Genomic DNA, 12,566 nt, shown 5'->3' on the forward strand with positions numbered 1-12,566 from the left:
GCTTGCGGCCAGACACACGGACGACCGGCTACATCGGACGCATCGCACGCACGGCCTCTTACGCACTCCTGGATCGTATCGCACGCCGAGACTTGACCGTGGGACCCAATCGATCGCATCGCCCGGCACCCCCGGCACGCTCCACACCCATCCCCCCACCCCGCAGCAAAGCCAAGACCATGCCGCGCTCGCCGCGCACGCCCCCGCCCGTCTCGGCGCCGCTCATGTCAATCTCGTCACCGTATGGTGCCGACAGCCTGCACGCGCCGCACGGACATGAAGAGGTGAGTGGGGTTGAGGGCGAGAGAGATGAGATCAGCGAGCGGGCGATTGTGAAAGGGACCGTACCCTGGGTGTGATGTGCGTGCTGCAGGTGTGCTCTTGTGCCTCGCAGCAAGCATTCGTGCTGGCTGGCTGCTGGCTGCTGGCTGGAGGCACAAACAGGCTATCCAGAATGTCTACGTAAACTGCGCAACGAGCCAAACACGGTTTGCACACTAGTCCATCTGGTGACCCCACATTGATCCCTGGACGAGTTGCTTGGCCGGCTGGCTGCCTCACCGTTGCCCGCTCGACACAGCTACTACTACTTATTCTTGGCCACCCTCCCTCGTTCCCATCTCCCATTCTCTTCTCAATTCTCTACTCTACATCATCGGCACACACTAATACTCAAAGTACGAGCTCGGCCCGTCTCCCACGCACGCATACCTCGCAGACGGCACCTACAACCGCGACAACAACCCATTCGCTACACCAAACCACTCCAACCCGGGCCTCATGGAGAAGGACCACGGGGAGCAAGGCCTCCCGCGCGAGGGCGCCCTGCGCGAGCGCTACCCCAACGAGTACCCAAGCTACGACTCGGACCGCAACCTGTTCGCCGCGTCGGGCGGTAACGGCGGCTCGCCGGCCTCGGGGCTCAGGAACGAGAGGTACGACGAGCCGCGCAAGAGCAAGCGCAAGTGGCTCTGGATCCTCCTCGGCCTGCTCGCTGTTCTCGCCATCGGCCTCGGCGTCGGCCTCGGTGTCGGCCTGACACGGAACAAGAAGAGCAGCAGCGGTGGCAGCAGCTCGGGCAACAACAACGGTGGCGGCGCGCCCGGCCCCGCAGCCAGCGGCTCGGACAACATCCCCGGCGTGCCCAACCAGGTCTCGCCCTCTGCTGCGTCTGGTTTGGACGGCTCGTTCGTCACGTCGGACCGCGGCGTCAACTTCACCTATGTGAACAAGTTTGGTGGCAAGTGGGCTCAGGACCCGGACAACCCCTACTCGGTGCGTGTGGCGGTGGTGGCGTAGCTGACAGCCTAGGTCTCGGGCCAGGCCCAGTCGTTCACGCCGTCTCTGCTCGAGGAGTGGAAGTGGGGCCAGGACCACATCCGCGGTGTCAACCTCGGCGGCTGGCTCGTGACTGAGCGTGAGTGCGAGTGCTCGGACAGTGCTGACCCCAGCGTTCATCGTTCCTGCCCTGTATGAGAAGTACCAGAATGTGACGCCCAACGCGTTTGACGAGTACACCCTGGCTCAAGCGTACGTGCCAGAGTCATGGCGCAGAGCTGACGCACAGTATGGGCGACAACCTCGCCGTCGAGATGGAGCAGCACTACGCCACGTTCATCACCGAGCAGGACTTTGCCGAGATTGCGGGCGCGGGCCTCAACTGGGTCCGTATCCCCATCGGCTTCTGGGCCGTCGACACCGAGTTCGGCGAGCCGTTCCTCAAGGGCGTGTCGTGGACCTACTTCCTCAAGGCGATTGACTGGGCGAGGAAGTACGGCCTCCGCATTGTCATGGACTTCCACGCTCTGCCTGGTGGGTTGTGTGGCCTGGCGTGGGAGCGTCGCTGATAGCCACAGGCTCGCAGAACGGCTGGAACCACTCGGGCAAGGTCGGCCCCATCAACTGGATGCACGGCGTCATGGGTATTGCCAACGCCCAGCGCTCGCTCGAGTACATGCGCTCCATGGTCCAGTACATTTCGCAGCCGGGCATCAAGGAGGTTGTCCCTGTGTTTGGTCTTGTCAACGAGATTCTGTCGACTACCGTCGGACAGGACGCCATGGGCACGTTCTACTACCACGCCTACTCGATGATCCGCAACATGACCGGCGTCGGTGAGGGCAAGGGCCCGATCCTCGCGGTGCACGACGGCTTTATGGGCATCAAGCAGTGGCCCGCTTTCCTCAACGGTGCCGACCGCCTCGCCATGGACCAGCACCCGTACCTCGCCTTCGACCCGCCCTTCACCGACACCATGTCTGTCAACGTGAGTGGCAGGCCGCAGAGCTCGACTGACATTACAGGCCCAGAAGGCGTGCGCCTGGGGCGGCGGAACCAACGACACTCAGACCGAGTGGGGTATCGTTCTCGGCGGCGAGTGGTCGATCGCATGGAACGATTGTGGCAAGTGGCTCCTCGGCGTCAACTCGCCGCCCATCTACCCGAGCAGCTGCGCCCCGTACGACCAGTGGATGAACTACAACCAGACGTTCAAGGACGAGCTCAAGAACCTGGCCATGGCTTCCATGGACTCGCTGCAGAACTGGTTCTTCTGGACATGGAAAATCGGAAACTCGACCGAGCTCGGCTACCCGTCGTCTCCGTTCTGGCACTACAAGCTCGGCCTCAAGGAGGGCTGGATCCCCGAGGACCCGCGCGGCGCTGGCGGCTTCTGCCAGGCCCACGGCTACTGCGAGGGCTGCTCCCAGTTTGGCGGCACGTACCCTGCCTCTGCTGTTGGCAAGGGCCCCGCTACGCCGACCATCTTCGCGCCCCAGCTGTCCGTCTTTGGCCACTGGCCGCCCACTGCCCTCGGCGGTATCGGCCAGCCGTCGCAATCGCTGTCGATGAACACCAACCAGATCGCAATGCTGCCGACGCTCACGCAAACCGGCAAGCCCATCACGCTCCCTACCCCCACACACGCGGCCAAGGCGACCATCGGCAACGGCTGGGCGTACCCGCAGGACACGGTCGGCGCGTACGTCACGGTCGCCGGCTGCCCGTACCCCGACGAGTACTACGCCGCTGCTGGCACCGCTGGCGCCAGCACATGGACGGGCATTCCCATCCCCACGGCCGTGTGCACTGGCGCATAGTCGCCCTTACCCAACACTCTCTCTAATTCTCGGACGGACACTAGGCAAGCTCTGTATACCAGCTAGAGTACCGCATTGCAATGTCAGACGGACAGTTGCGGCGTGCTATTATCGGAAGGATGATCATTGCAAGTGGTATGTATATGTGCGACATGTATTACACTTGGAAGTGGGGTGGGGCCGCGCCGCCCCTGGTGATGGGTGTATGCTGATGCTCTGCTGCCACCATGCGCACCACTAGACGCTCGCGTCGCGGATATGGGGCGACGAGGGGTGGCTGAGGGGGACGGTCTCGCCGTAGCCGTCGGGCTCGCCGGTGCCGGGGGTCGCGGGGCCGAGGTTGTGGAGCGGGAGCGCGTCGTCGCGGGGGACGCGCGGTCTGAAGGGCTTGAACGACTTGGGGGTCACGAGGGCGGGGTAGTACTGCCTGTATCCCCACCATGCGCCGAGGACGCCGATGATTGCGCCGGCGATCACGTCGGTCGGGTGGTGGCGGTAGTCCATGGTGCGCGAGACTGCAATGAGCGACGAGCACGAGATGGGCGCGAGCAGCAGCCACGACTTGAACGTGTACCCCTTGTTGTTGTACGTCCTGAGCTCTGGGCCGTCAGCTGCGCCCCACCCGGCGCTACTCACTCGCGGCAGAGTACAGCGTCAAGTACCACATGCCGCACCAGGCAAAGCTCGAGTGGCCCGACGGGAAGGAGCGGAAGCCCTCCTGGAGCTTGTCGGTGCGCGTGCACACTGTCCAGCTCGTGAGCCCGTGCGTCGGGTTGGCCGTCAGCCCGGGGGGCAGCTGGCAGCGGTCGAACAAGTCGGGGCGGGGGCGGCCGACTGTGATCTGGGGGCGCGTCAGTGCCGTCCGGCCCTCGGCCCACCTTGATAATGTCGGTAAAGGTCACGACGAGCCCGAGCGACAGGATGAACCCGAGGATGCCGTTATGCGCGTCCCAGAACGAGCGGCGCACTGCGCTGGCTGCGTCAGTTGTGCCGGCGAGGCAACTCACGCAACGAGCAGAATAATGATGCCCGGCACGAGCCCGCACACCACGGCCAGCATCCACACGGGCACGCGCTCCTTGCGCGCGTAGGGGTGCGCCAGGCTCGTGTCGGTCACGTCGAACAGGCGGCGGTAGCCGTCGATTTTGTCGACGCCGTAGAATGCGCCCTGGGGGTGTGAGCTGCGCCACATGCCGTGACTAGCTAGCGAGGACAGGCCATGGTCTCGCGACCGCCGCCAGCTCCACCGCCGGCCCCACCGCCACCATCCCTCCCCACCACCACATACTCACCCACAGCGCAATCGTCAGCACCCAGTCCGGGAGGTAGCTCCAGAACACGCGCCAGCGCCACGGGCGCCCCGTCGTCATTCTGTAGGATCTGTCGGGCTGCTCTCGCTGCTGCGGTAGCTCGGCGCCAGGGAGCGGCGGGAGCGTGGTCTTTGCTGACGACGACGTGGTGGCGGGCGGGTTGGGGGCTAGGGCGGGAGAGTCGCGGCGCGGGTGAGTGAGTGGGCAATGTCGAGTAGTGGAGTGTGCTTTGTGATGTTGTGCCAGAGTTGGCAGTCGTGTGACGATCCGAGCGAGCTGACGGCGAAAATGAGTTTAAGGGAGGGGTTGTTTGATGCAGTGCTGCTCCAAGCGCCTTTTGTCGACCGAGCAATGCTTATTTTCGGCACGGCGGGACAGTAGCACGTAGTAGCGCCGGCGAGCAGTGTATCGGCATCGGCGTCGGCGATGGCGACGGCCGTCGTAGCGGCAAAGACGCGTCGAGCACGACCACGACCGCATCACCTTGTTGCTGCCAAGAGGGAGCTCTATCAGCGTCACCTCGCAGCCGCCGCCGCCCTTCCCCCCCAGCCCACGGCCCGGCGCAACTCCCGCGGCGATGACCCTGTAAACATCAAACCAGGGTCACGTTGCCGCGTCGCGCATAAGACAGCAACAACTGGACGCCGCCGCCGCCGGCGCGACGACGACGACGACGACGACCGACACCAGCAACCAGCGGTTACCCCTCTCGGCCATCCCATCCTCGACGCGGCAACGCAACGGCATCAGCAACAGCATCAGCTTGGCTCGCTTGGATTCCCACAGCAACTTGCACCGTCTCTTGTCTCTCTCTCTCGGGCATCAGCATTGCAAAGCGCCTCCCAAGCCACCCGCATCAACATCCACTCCGCCCACTTGCCCAACCCCTCCTGCTCACAATGCCCAACCCGACCTCTGGCGCAAACGACGACGGCGCGCCCGCGCCGCTGCTCGACATCGACCCGACCGACCAGCCGGCGCCGCCCTCGGCGCCCGCGGCACGCGTCAACCCCGACCTCCAGCTCGAGCAGGTCATCCAAAGGACCAACCCGCAGGCGGCCGCGCCGCTGCAGTACCAGGTCGCCGGGCACCAGAACGTCATGAGCGACGAGAGCGGCAGCCTGGTCATCAAGGTGGGTCTGGTGGGGGTGTCACCCGCCCATGCCGCGACGCGCGACTAACCACTCCCCCACGCAGCCCGGATCCCCGCGCGAAGTCGCATTCTACCACCTCGTCGCGGGCGCGCCGCGCAAGGAGCCCATCTCGGACCTCGAGCAGTTCCTCCCCAAGTTCTACGGCACGCTCCAGCTCTCGGGCAAGCTTGATACGAGCGGCAAGGTGCGCGAGGTTGAGGGGGCCGAGGATGTGCCCGAGGTGAGTCGCGAGAGTGAGCGAGCGCAGCGAGCGAACAAGCGTTGGTAGGCGGGCGGGCGGCGCATGTTCGCGCAGCGGGGGCGTCCATCTCCGAGCGGGAGCGAGCGGCGCATCGAGGGAGTGCAGGCCATTGAGCACTGCGGCGGAGGGAGCCGCGGCCACATGTCGACGAGGTGATCGGCCCCTCGGTGCGGTACGCACCTTGCTCGATACCGAGCTTCAGTGCGCACGCACGTCGGGACCGGCGCCGCTGCCACTACCTGGGCACCTTCCTGCCGCAGCCCCTCGCCCCGCCCCCGCACCCCTGCATCGCATCCGCACCGCTGACGCCCGCCCAGAACGTCGTACTCGAGAACCTCGCGTACCCCTTCTCGCGCCCGTGCATCCTCGACGCCAAGCTCGGGACCGCGCTGCACGGGCCCGACGCGACCGAGGAGAAGGCCGCGCGCATGGCCAAGAAGGCCGAGGAGACGACATCGGGCGCCACGGGCCTGCGCTGGACTGGCTCTCAGGTATGTCGACGCGGCGACTGCACGCTCTACTGACCCCGCCTAGACCTGGCACGAGCCGTCGCAGGCCTTCATCCAGACGCCCCGCGAGTACGGGTACAACCTGACTGCCGACGCGCTCCCGGACGGCATGGTGCGCTACTTCCCGCTGCCGTCTGACGAGGTGCCGCACATTGCCGCGGCCGGCGTCGTCGAGGTGCGCGAGCCGTACACTGCGCACGCGCTGCCCCCGGCGCAGACGGCGCGCCTCCTCTCGTACATTGACGAGGAGGTGGGCCGGATCGAGGCGGCGCTCTCGCGCGTCGAGCTACGCGCCGTCGGCATGTCGGTGCTCATCGTGTACGAGGGCGACCCGGCGCGCCTCGGCCCCGCGCTGGACCGGTACGAGGCCAAGCGCGTCTCGCGCGCCGCAAAGGGGCTCGCGCGCGACGAGAGCGACGACGACGACGACGTCGGCTACCTCGACAACGAGAGCGTCAACAGCGACGACTCGGACGAGTACGCCAGCGGCGACGATGCCGAGCCGTACTCTGCCAAGGCGGACGCACGCGCCGCAAAGAAGGCGCCCGCGCTCAGCGTAAAGCTCATCGACTTTGCCCACACGTGGATGGTCAAGGGCGAGGGCGCCGACCAGGGCGTGCTCAAGGGCATTGCGACGCTGCGCGCCCTCCTCCAGGGCCGCCTCAAGCAGGTGCAGGCTTGGATCGAGGTAAACGACCCCAAGGACGCAAAGGTTGTTGCTGAGATTGCCGCCTCGCGCGAGGCTGCGGCCGGTGGATCCGCGCCCGCGCCCGCGCAGGAAGACAAGCACAAGCACCACTTCCACTTGTTTGGAAAGCACAACAAGTAAATCTAGAGCCATGTTGTAGTAGGACGGTCGGGCTGCATGAGTATGGGATACAACGATACATATAGATGGTATGGCACAACAGAGTGGGGAGGGAGGGGAGGGTACAGCACACTACTGCACAAGGCACGCCCCGCGCTCAATCTCGTCGACGTCGCGCCACCACAGGCGCGTCGGCGTCGACCCGCGGCGGCCAGTCAGCTCGCCCGACCCGCGGCGCTTGTCCTCGGCATGCTCGCGCGCGTCGCGCCACGGCTTGGGCGCAGCGACCTTGCGCCACGCCCAGAACGTCTTGATGACGGGCAACGCGGCCGCCTCGGCCCGCGAGTAGGTGAACGGCACGGCCTGGTAGTTGTCCCACCCGGCGCGCGCGCGCGTCTTGTACTGGATCTCGGGGTAGATTTCCGGCGTGAGACGGTGGCAGTCGACGAGGCAGAGCGCTGCGTCGGGATCGCGCCCGTGCTTGGCGAGAAACGCGCGCACGAGCGCGTTGTCCGCCTCGGTGCCGTCGGCTTCCAGGCGCGAGAGGCGTGGGAGGTTTGCGACGAGCGTCGCCAGCGCCTGCGTCGTGACGTGCTTTGCCGACCCGATGCGCAGCTCGACCAGCTGGCTCACTTCGAGCGCCGAGCCGGGGCACGCGCCGGGAATCAGCTCATACAGCATCCGATCGCACACGCCGCCATATCTGCCCGTGCCTTCGAGGTCGAGGCGCTCAATCTTGGGCATGGAGCGGACGAGGCGCGCGAGTGTCGGCGGCGGGTCAATGTAGAAGACGGCCTCGAGGTTGGCGGCCTCGAACATGCGCATCTCGGGGACGTGGCCGACGAGCAGCTCGATGGCCTCGGTGGTGAGGTTGGTGCAGCTGGAAATCACCAGGTGGCGGAGAGGGCTCGGGCGCCCGCCCAGCGCCTCGATGTACTCCTGCATGTCGTCGTGGGCCAGCCAGCGACAGCCAAGGAGGTCGAGCGTGTGGAGGTTGGGCAGGGCCGCGAGCTTTTGGAGCAGGTGGTTGGTCGTCGCTGCAGGCAGGCCGGCGAGGCGCAGCGACTTGAGCGCCGCGCGCTGCTGCGCGTTCAGCCTCGTGACAAACGCCTCGATGTCGAGGAACTCGAGCGACCAGCAGCGCGACACATCGAGCTCTTCGAGCCCGTCGACATTGTCGGCGACGGCGGAGAGGACGAGACTCAGGTGCAAGGCCGAGCCCTTGAGGTTGAGCTTCTTGAGCGCCGGCGAGATCTGCACGATGGCGATGAGATCCGGCGTGGTGATACCGTGGGCGCCGCGGACGTCGAGGGTCGTGAGCGATGAGAAGGTAGGGCTGAGACGCGGAACAGGGTAGCTGTCGGTGCTCCACAGGTCGAGCAGATCACGCCCGGTGAGCGAGCTGCCAGGGAGCGTCTCCATGCCTTGGCAGGTTAGCGTGCGGACGAATGGGCGTGAGTGGCGCAGGATCTGCCGCATCGTCGACGGGTGGAGCTTGCCAGAGAAGGCGGTTAGATCAAAGTTTGCCCACAGCTGGCCGTCGTAGGCGAGCGAGCGCCATTCTTTGGATACCTGGGTGTGTTAGAAGATACGAGCGTCCGTCACGTCTGCGATGGGCACGCCAAGTGCCACCCACTCACCCGACTGAGTCGGATCAGCTCCTTCCGCCCCCCGTTTTCCCCTTCAAGCCGGCCGCCCGTGCCACTGGCCGTCCAACCGGCGAGAAGAGCTTTGAACACGGCGACCTTGAGTTCGCGCGGGAGCATGGTGGAGAACAGGTCGACCTTGGGAGGCTCGGGCACAGCGCGGTACGACAGCGTGCCCCACACGAGTTCGTCGGTGCCAACTGCCGTCGTCGCCTCGGGTGCGCTCGCGCGCACGCCAGCAGACGACACGACAACGGAGAACGGGCGGGGCTGGAGGGGCGCAGCCGGCTCTACCTGGGTGAGGCTCAGCCCCGCGAGGCCGAGCGTGCTCCGCCGGCGCAGCCCCTGCTGGCGGGGCCGGGTAAACAGCTTGCTAGAGCGAAGCGGGGGCTGCTGCTCCATGTTGCCGTCGTCCGGCGGTGGCGGGAACGAGCGGAGGACCGGGCTCGACGCGGCGCTCGACGTCGACGCAGCAGGCGAGATGGCAAACGAAGAGAAGAAGGACGAAGTCGACGAGCTCTCTGCCATCGAGCTCGAGTTTGTGCGCAGGCGCGGGCGGAGCGTCGTGCGGAGCCTCGACATGGGGGAGGGATCAGCGTCGCCGAGCGCGAGGGACGCGGGCGGCGCGGCGCCCCCTTCCTCGTCCCCACCCCGGCGCCAGAGGCGCTTGGACGAGTCGAGGCGGCGCCTCACCGCGGCCCCGATCGACCTGGACGTAGAGCTCGACGTCGCCGAGGTCGTCGAAGCCGCGGGCGACACCAGACCGCCGTCGTCGCCCCCAGGCGCAGAGGTGGGCGAGTAGAGCGGCGCAAATGTCTGCTGGGGCAGCTGGGGCGGGGGCGACGGCGCGGGTGGCGCGCGCGGGCGCGAGCCCGAGCTCGTCGGGTCATCTGCGAGACGGTCGAGGTCAAACTCGTCGCGCGCCTCCCAAAGCCCGTACGAGTTGCTGAACCCGTCGCGGAACGTGTGCGCGGCCTCAGGCTCCTCCTCGACGGCGGCGGGCGCCTTGCCGCGCGCAGCGAGGGTGTTGAACAGCGCCGGCGTGGGCGGGGTCGCGAGCGGCGGGCTCTCGCCGACGCCCGCGCCCGGCGGGGACAGGGAGGACGAGTACTCGAACTCTGGGGGTGAGAGGGAGAGGTGGCTGAGGTCGAGGTCGGGTGCGTGGGCTAGCGGGAGCGGCGTCGGAGGCGGCGCTGGGCGGGTGCGCGACGGCGGGCGCGAGCCCACCGGCGTCGGGATGCGCATTGGTGCGCTGGCCATGGCGGTGTGGTGCAGGTGGATGGAGGAATGTCGTTGTCGTTGTTCCCGGCTGCTGCGGCGGCGACGGATCTGGGTCACGCGCAGCTCGGTGGGGCCGGGCTCGTGGGGCGATAAGCGGCGGGTGGCGACGGTGGCGGCTGGGTGGGCAGTGTCGATGGCGAGGAGTGATGGTCGTGAGCGAGATAGCGATGGCGAGAGGAGGTGCACTTGCTTGCTCCTTGTCTATCGCCGCCAGCGGGTTCAGAGTTTGTTGCGTGCGGGTCGAGTCGACGACGACTGGGTGCTTGCTGGGTGCGTGAAAGAAACGGAACGAGTGAGATGAGAGTTCGGATACGTCATTCAACATTGACGGTTTAGGAAAGCACGCACTGGTGCCTGAGCCGCCTGCCCGCCCATCACCTGCTCACCTCCCTCCTCCCACACAAACGAGTAATTATCCCACACACTGGGCACAATCGCCCGTGGTGCCAAGTAGTCGGTTGGGCCTACGACTGCCGTACAGCCGCGCTACCGTTATAGCCATTTGTGGTCAGTAAGCGAGTCGATCACGCACATTTGGGTTTAGACGACGAGTAGACGCATCGAGGGGGTTAGAGTTGGTGATTACTGGAATCATTGGAGCAGTCCCGCGCACTGGCAATCACTGCACCTCCGTTGCGCGCCTGGGGCCAGAGTGGAATAGTGTGCATGATGCAGATGCAATCTCTACTCGAGGCAGTGCCGCCTCGGTGACTAGAGCCTCCTCGTCTCGTCGCCTCCCCCAAGATCTCACGACCTCGCCCAGCTTACATGAAGCTCTTCTGACCGCGGCGGGCCATCTAGGCTTGTCAGCAATGCACACAACACCCACGCCGTAGCCAGTACCCACCTCGACAACCTTCCAGCCGTTGGTGAGCTCGTTGTCGATCTCCGACTCGACACGCGTAAGAACCATGGCGTAACGGCACTGCTCGACCGCGTTCTCGTCGCCGACAACGTTCTCGCCCGTCTTGGCGTTCTTGAACAGGAGCACCTCCTGCGACGCAAACGAGATGACAAACACAGGCACGTCGTTCTCAAGCAGCTTGCCAGAAACAATGTCGACGTGCTTGATGTCCATAATCTTGGACTCGGAGACGAGGCCCTGCTTGACGTACTGGCCCATGGTCGCCCAGAGCACGTTGAAGGTCGCCTCACCGCACCACTGCTTGAGCGACTCGCGGTCCGCACTCAAGTAGGCGTCGACAACCTCTGGCACAATGTACTCGCGGAGCTCGCGGGTGAAGTTGTCAATGTTGAAGTCGGGGTCAATCTCGCGGATCGTGCGGATGACCTTGGCCGTCTCGTTCTCGTCAAACCAGCCGGCGATCGTGGATGTGACCGAGCGGAGAGTCTCGACCGCGGGCGACTCGGACTCGTAGTAGTTTTCCCGCAGACGCTGGTACGTGGGGTGCGACGTGAGCCAGTTGAGGCGCGATGTCGTGGGCTCCTTCTCCGAGGTCAGGACGAGGGCTTCTCCAGCGCTGCGGGGGTTAGCACTGCCTCTTGTTCGTGTCACCGGCGCACCGCCGCCACTCACTCCGGGTTCGCGGCGACGCGCTTGGTCGTCTTGCCGGCCTTCAGCAGCCGCCTCTCACGGCGCTTTCGTCGCTCCTCCTTCTCGGTGTAGCCACCGTAGCGGGCCGCGCCACCGCTCGCGTCGTCAAACGCCTCCTCAAACGACGACGCAATCGCCTTGTACGCCGCCGTGTCGCGCACCGGGGCCGTCGCGCGGTCGGCAAACGCGCTCACAGAGTTCGAGTACCGCGCCAGCGCCTTGAGCACCTCCGAGTCGTTGAGCGCCTGGCTCACCGCGTCCTGCATCGAGATACCGGCCTTCTTGAGGTCGGCCGCGGCCTGAGCGAGTCGCGGGTTCTCCTTCATGAGGTTTGCGATCTGCGCCGGTCAGCACGTCGCCTCATAGCCCGCGGAACCCGGTCCCTCGAAGCTCCACCCACCCTGGTCCGCTCGTACACGTCGCGCGCCTTCTTCATGGCGGCCGAGTCGGCGAGCTTGTCGACGTCACCCTGGAGCTGCTTGACGTTGCTCTGCCAGCCCTGGTTCTTGTGGATCTCTTCCCTAAAGACGCGGAGGAAGACCTGGAACGGCGACTGGGGCGGGCCGTGGTCGTCGTCGTCGGCGCTCGCCTTGCGCTTCTCCTCCTTCTTCTTGCCGCCGGCGGCGTCGTCCGTCTTGTCCTTTGCGTCGTCGGTGGCTTTTTCCTTGGACTCGTTGAAGCGGACCGAGGTGCTGGACAGCGGGCGAAGGAAGCTGCCGGCTGGGCGGGCCACGGCCGGGAGGGCTGCCCGCCTGCCCTGCAGAGGAGCGCGGAGAGCTTGGAGACTGGCTGCCCTTGGCTTCATTGTGGTGTGGTGGTTTTGTTGGTGTGGTCGATGTGGAAAGTGGTGGATACTTTGATCCGACTTTCTTTCGACTTGGTTTGCCGAAAGAGCCGCCCGCGCCGCACCCAAGCCAGTCCGCGCAGCGCCGGCCGAGCAGGCGGGAGCAAAATGCCGACTCGG

The 12,566-nt window shown here is 65.9% G+C and overlaps 5 protein-coding genes across 5 annotated transcripts; 2 read left to right on the top strand and 3 right to left on the bottom strand.

The window, feature by feature from the left end:
• Positions 1–179: 179 nt before the first annotated feature.
• Q8F55_001865 (uncharacterized protein) lies at positions 180–3,098 on the top strand (the record flags this gene model as incomplete). Its single annotated transcript, XM_069350480.1, has 7 exons — positions 180–284; positions 679–1,275; positions 1,312–1,417; positions 1,452–1,530; positions 1,568–1,812; positions 1,857–2,266; positions 2,304–3,098. The coding sequence occupies 7 exons, from the start codon at positions 180–182 to the stop codon at positions 3,096–3,098; spliced, it is 2,337 nt and encodes a 778-aa protein (XP_069210866.1).
• A 237-nt stretch (positions 3,099–3,335) lies between these two features.
• On the bottom strand, positions 3,336–4,468 carry Q8F55_001866 (uncharacterized protein; the record flags this gene model as incomplete). The annotated part of the gene is made up of 5 exons (XM_069350481.1): positions 3,336–3,697; positions 3,735–3,939; positions 3,977–4,070; positions 4,106–4,266; positions 4,391–4,468. The coding sequence occupies 5 exons, from the start codon at positions 4,466–4,468 to the stop codon at positions 3,336–3,338; spliced, it is 900 nt and encodes a 299-aa protein (XP_069210867.1).
• An 839-nt stretch (positions 4,469–5,307) lies between these two features.
• Q8F55_001867 (uncharacterized protein) lies at positions 5,308–7,141 on the top strand (the record flags this gene model as incomplete). Its single annotated transcript, XM_069350482.1, has 4 exons — positions 5,308–5,541; positions 5,606–5,782; positions 6,121–6,294; positions 6,338–7,141. 4 exons carry the CDS (start codon positions 5,308–5,310, stop codon positions 7,139–7,141), a joined length of 1,389 nt encoding a protein of 462 aa, XP_069210868.1.
• A 111-nt stretch (positions 7,142–7,252) lies between these two features.
• On the bottom strand, positions 7,253–10,026 carry Q8F55_001868 (uncharacterized protein; the record flags this gene model as incomplete). The annotated part of the gene is made up of 2 exons (XM_069350483.1): positions 7,253–8,692; positions 8,761–10,026. The coding sequence occupies 2 exons, from the start codon at positions 10,024–10,026 to the stop codon at positions 7,253–7,255; spliced, it is 2,706 nt and encodes a 901-aa protein (XP_069210869.1).
• A 785-nt stretch (positions 10,027–10,811) lies between these two features.
• Positions 10,812–12,407, bottom strand: TIM44 (protein translocase subunit; the record flags this gene model as incomplete). Its single annotated transcript, XM_069350484.1, has 4 exons — positions 10,812–10,844; positions 10,895–11,528; positions 11,585–11,940; positions 12,003–12,407. The coding sequence occupies 4 exons, from the start codon at positions 12,405–12,407 to the stop codon at positions 10,812–10,814; spliced, it is 1,428 nt and encodes a 475-aa protein (XP_069210870.1).
• Positions 12,408–12,566: the final 159 nt, after the last annotated feature.

The sequence above is a fragment of the Vanrija albida genome (assembly GCF_041260175.1).
Source record: "Vanrija albida strain AlHP1 chromosome Unknown contig_2, whole genome shotgun sequence".
Taxonomy (NCBI): domain Eukaryota; kingdom Fungi; phylum Basidiomycota; class Tremellomycetes; order Trichosporonales; family Trichosporonaceae; genus Vanrija; species Vanrija albida.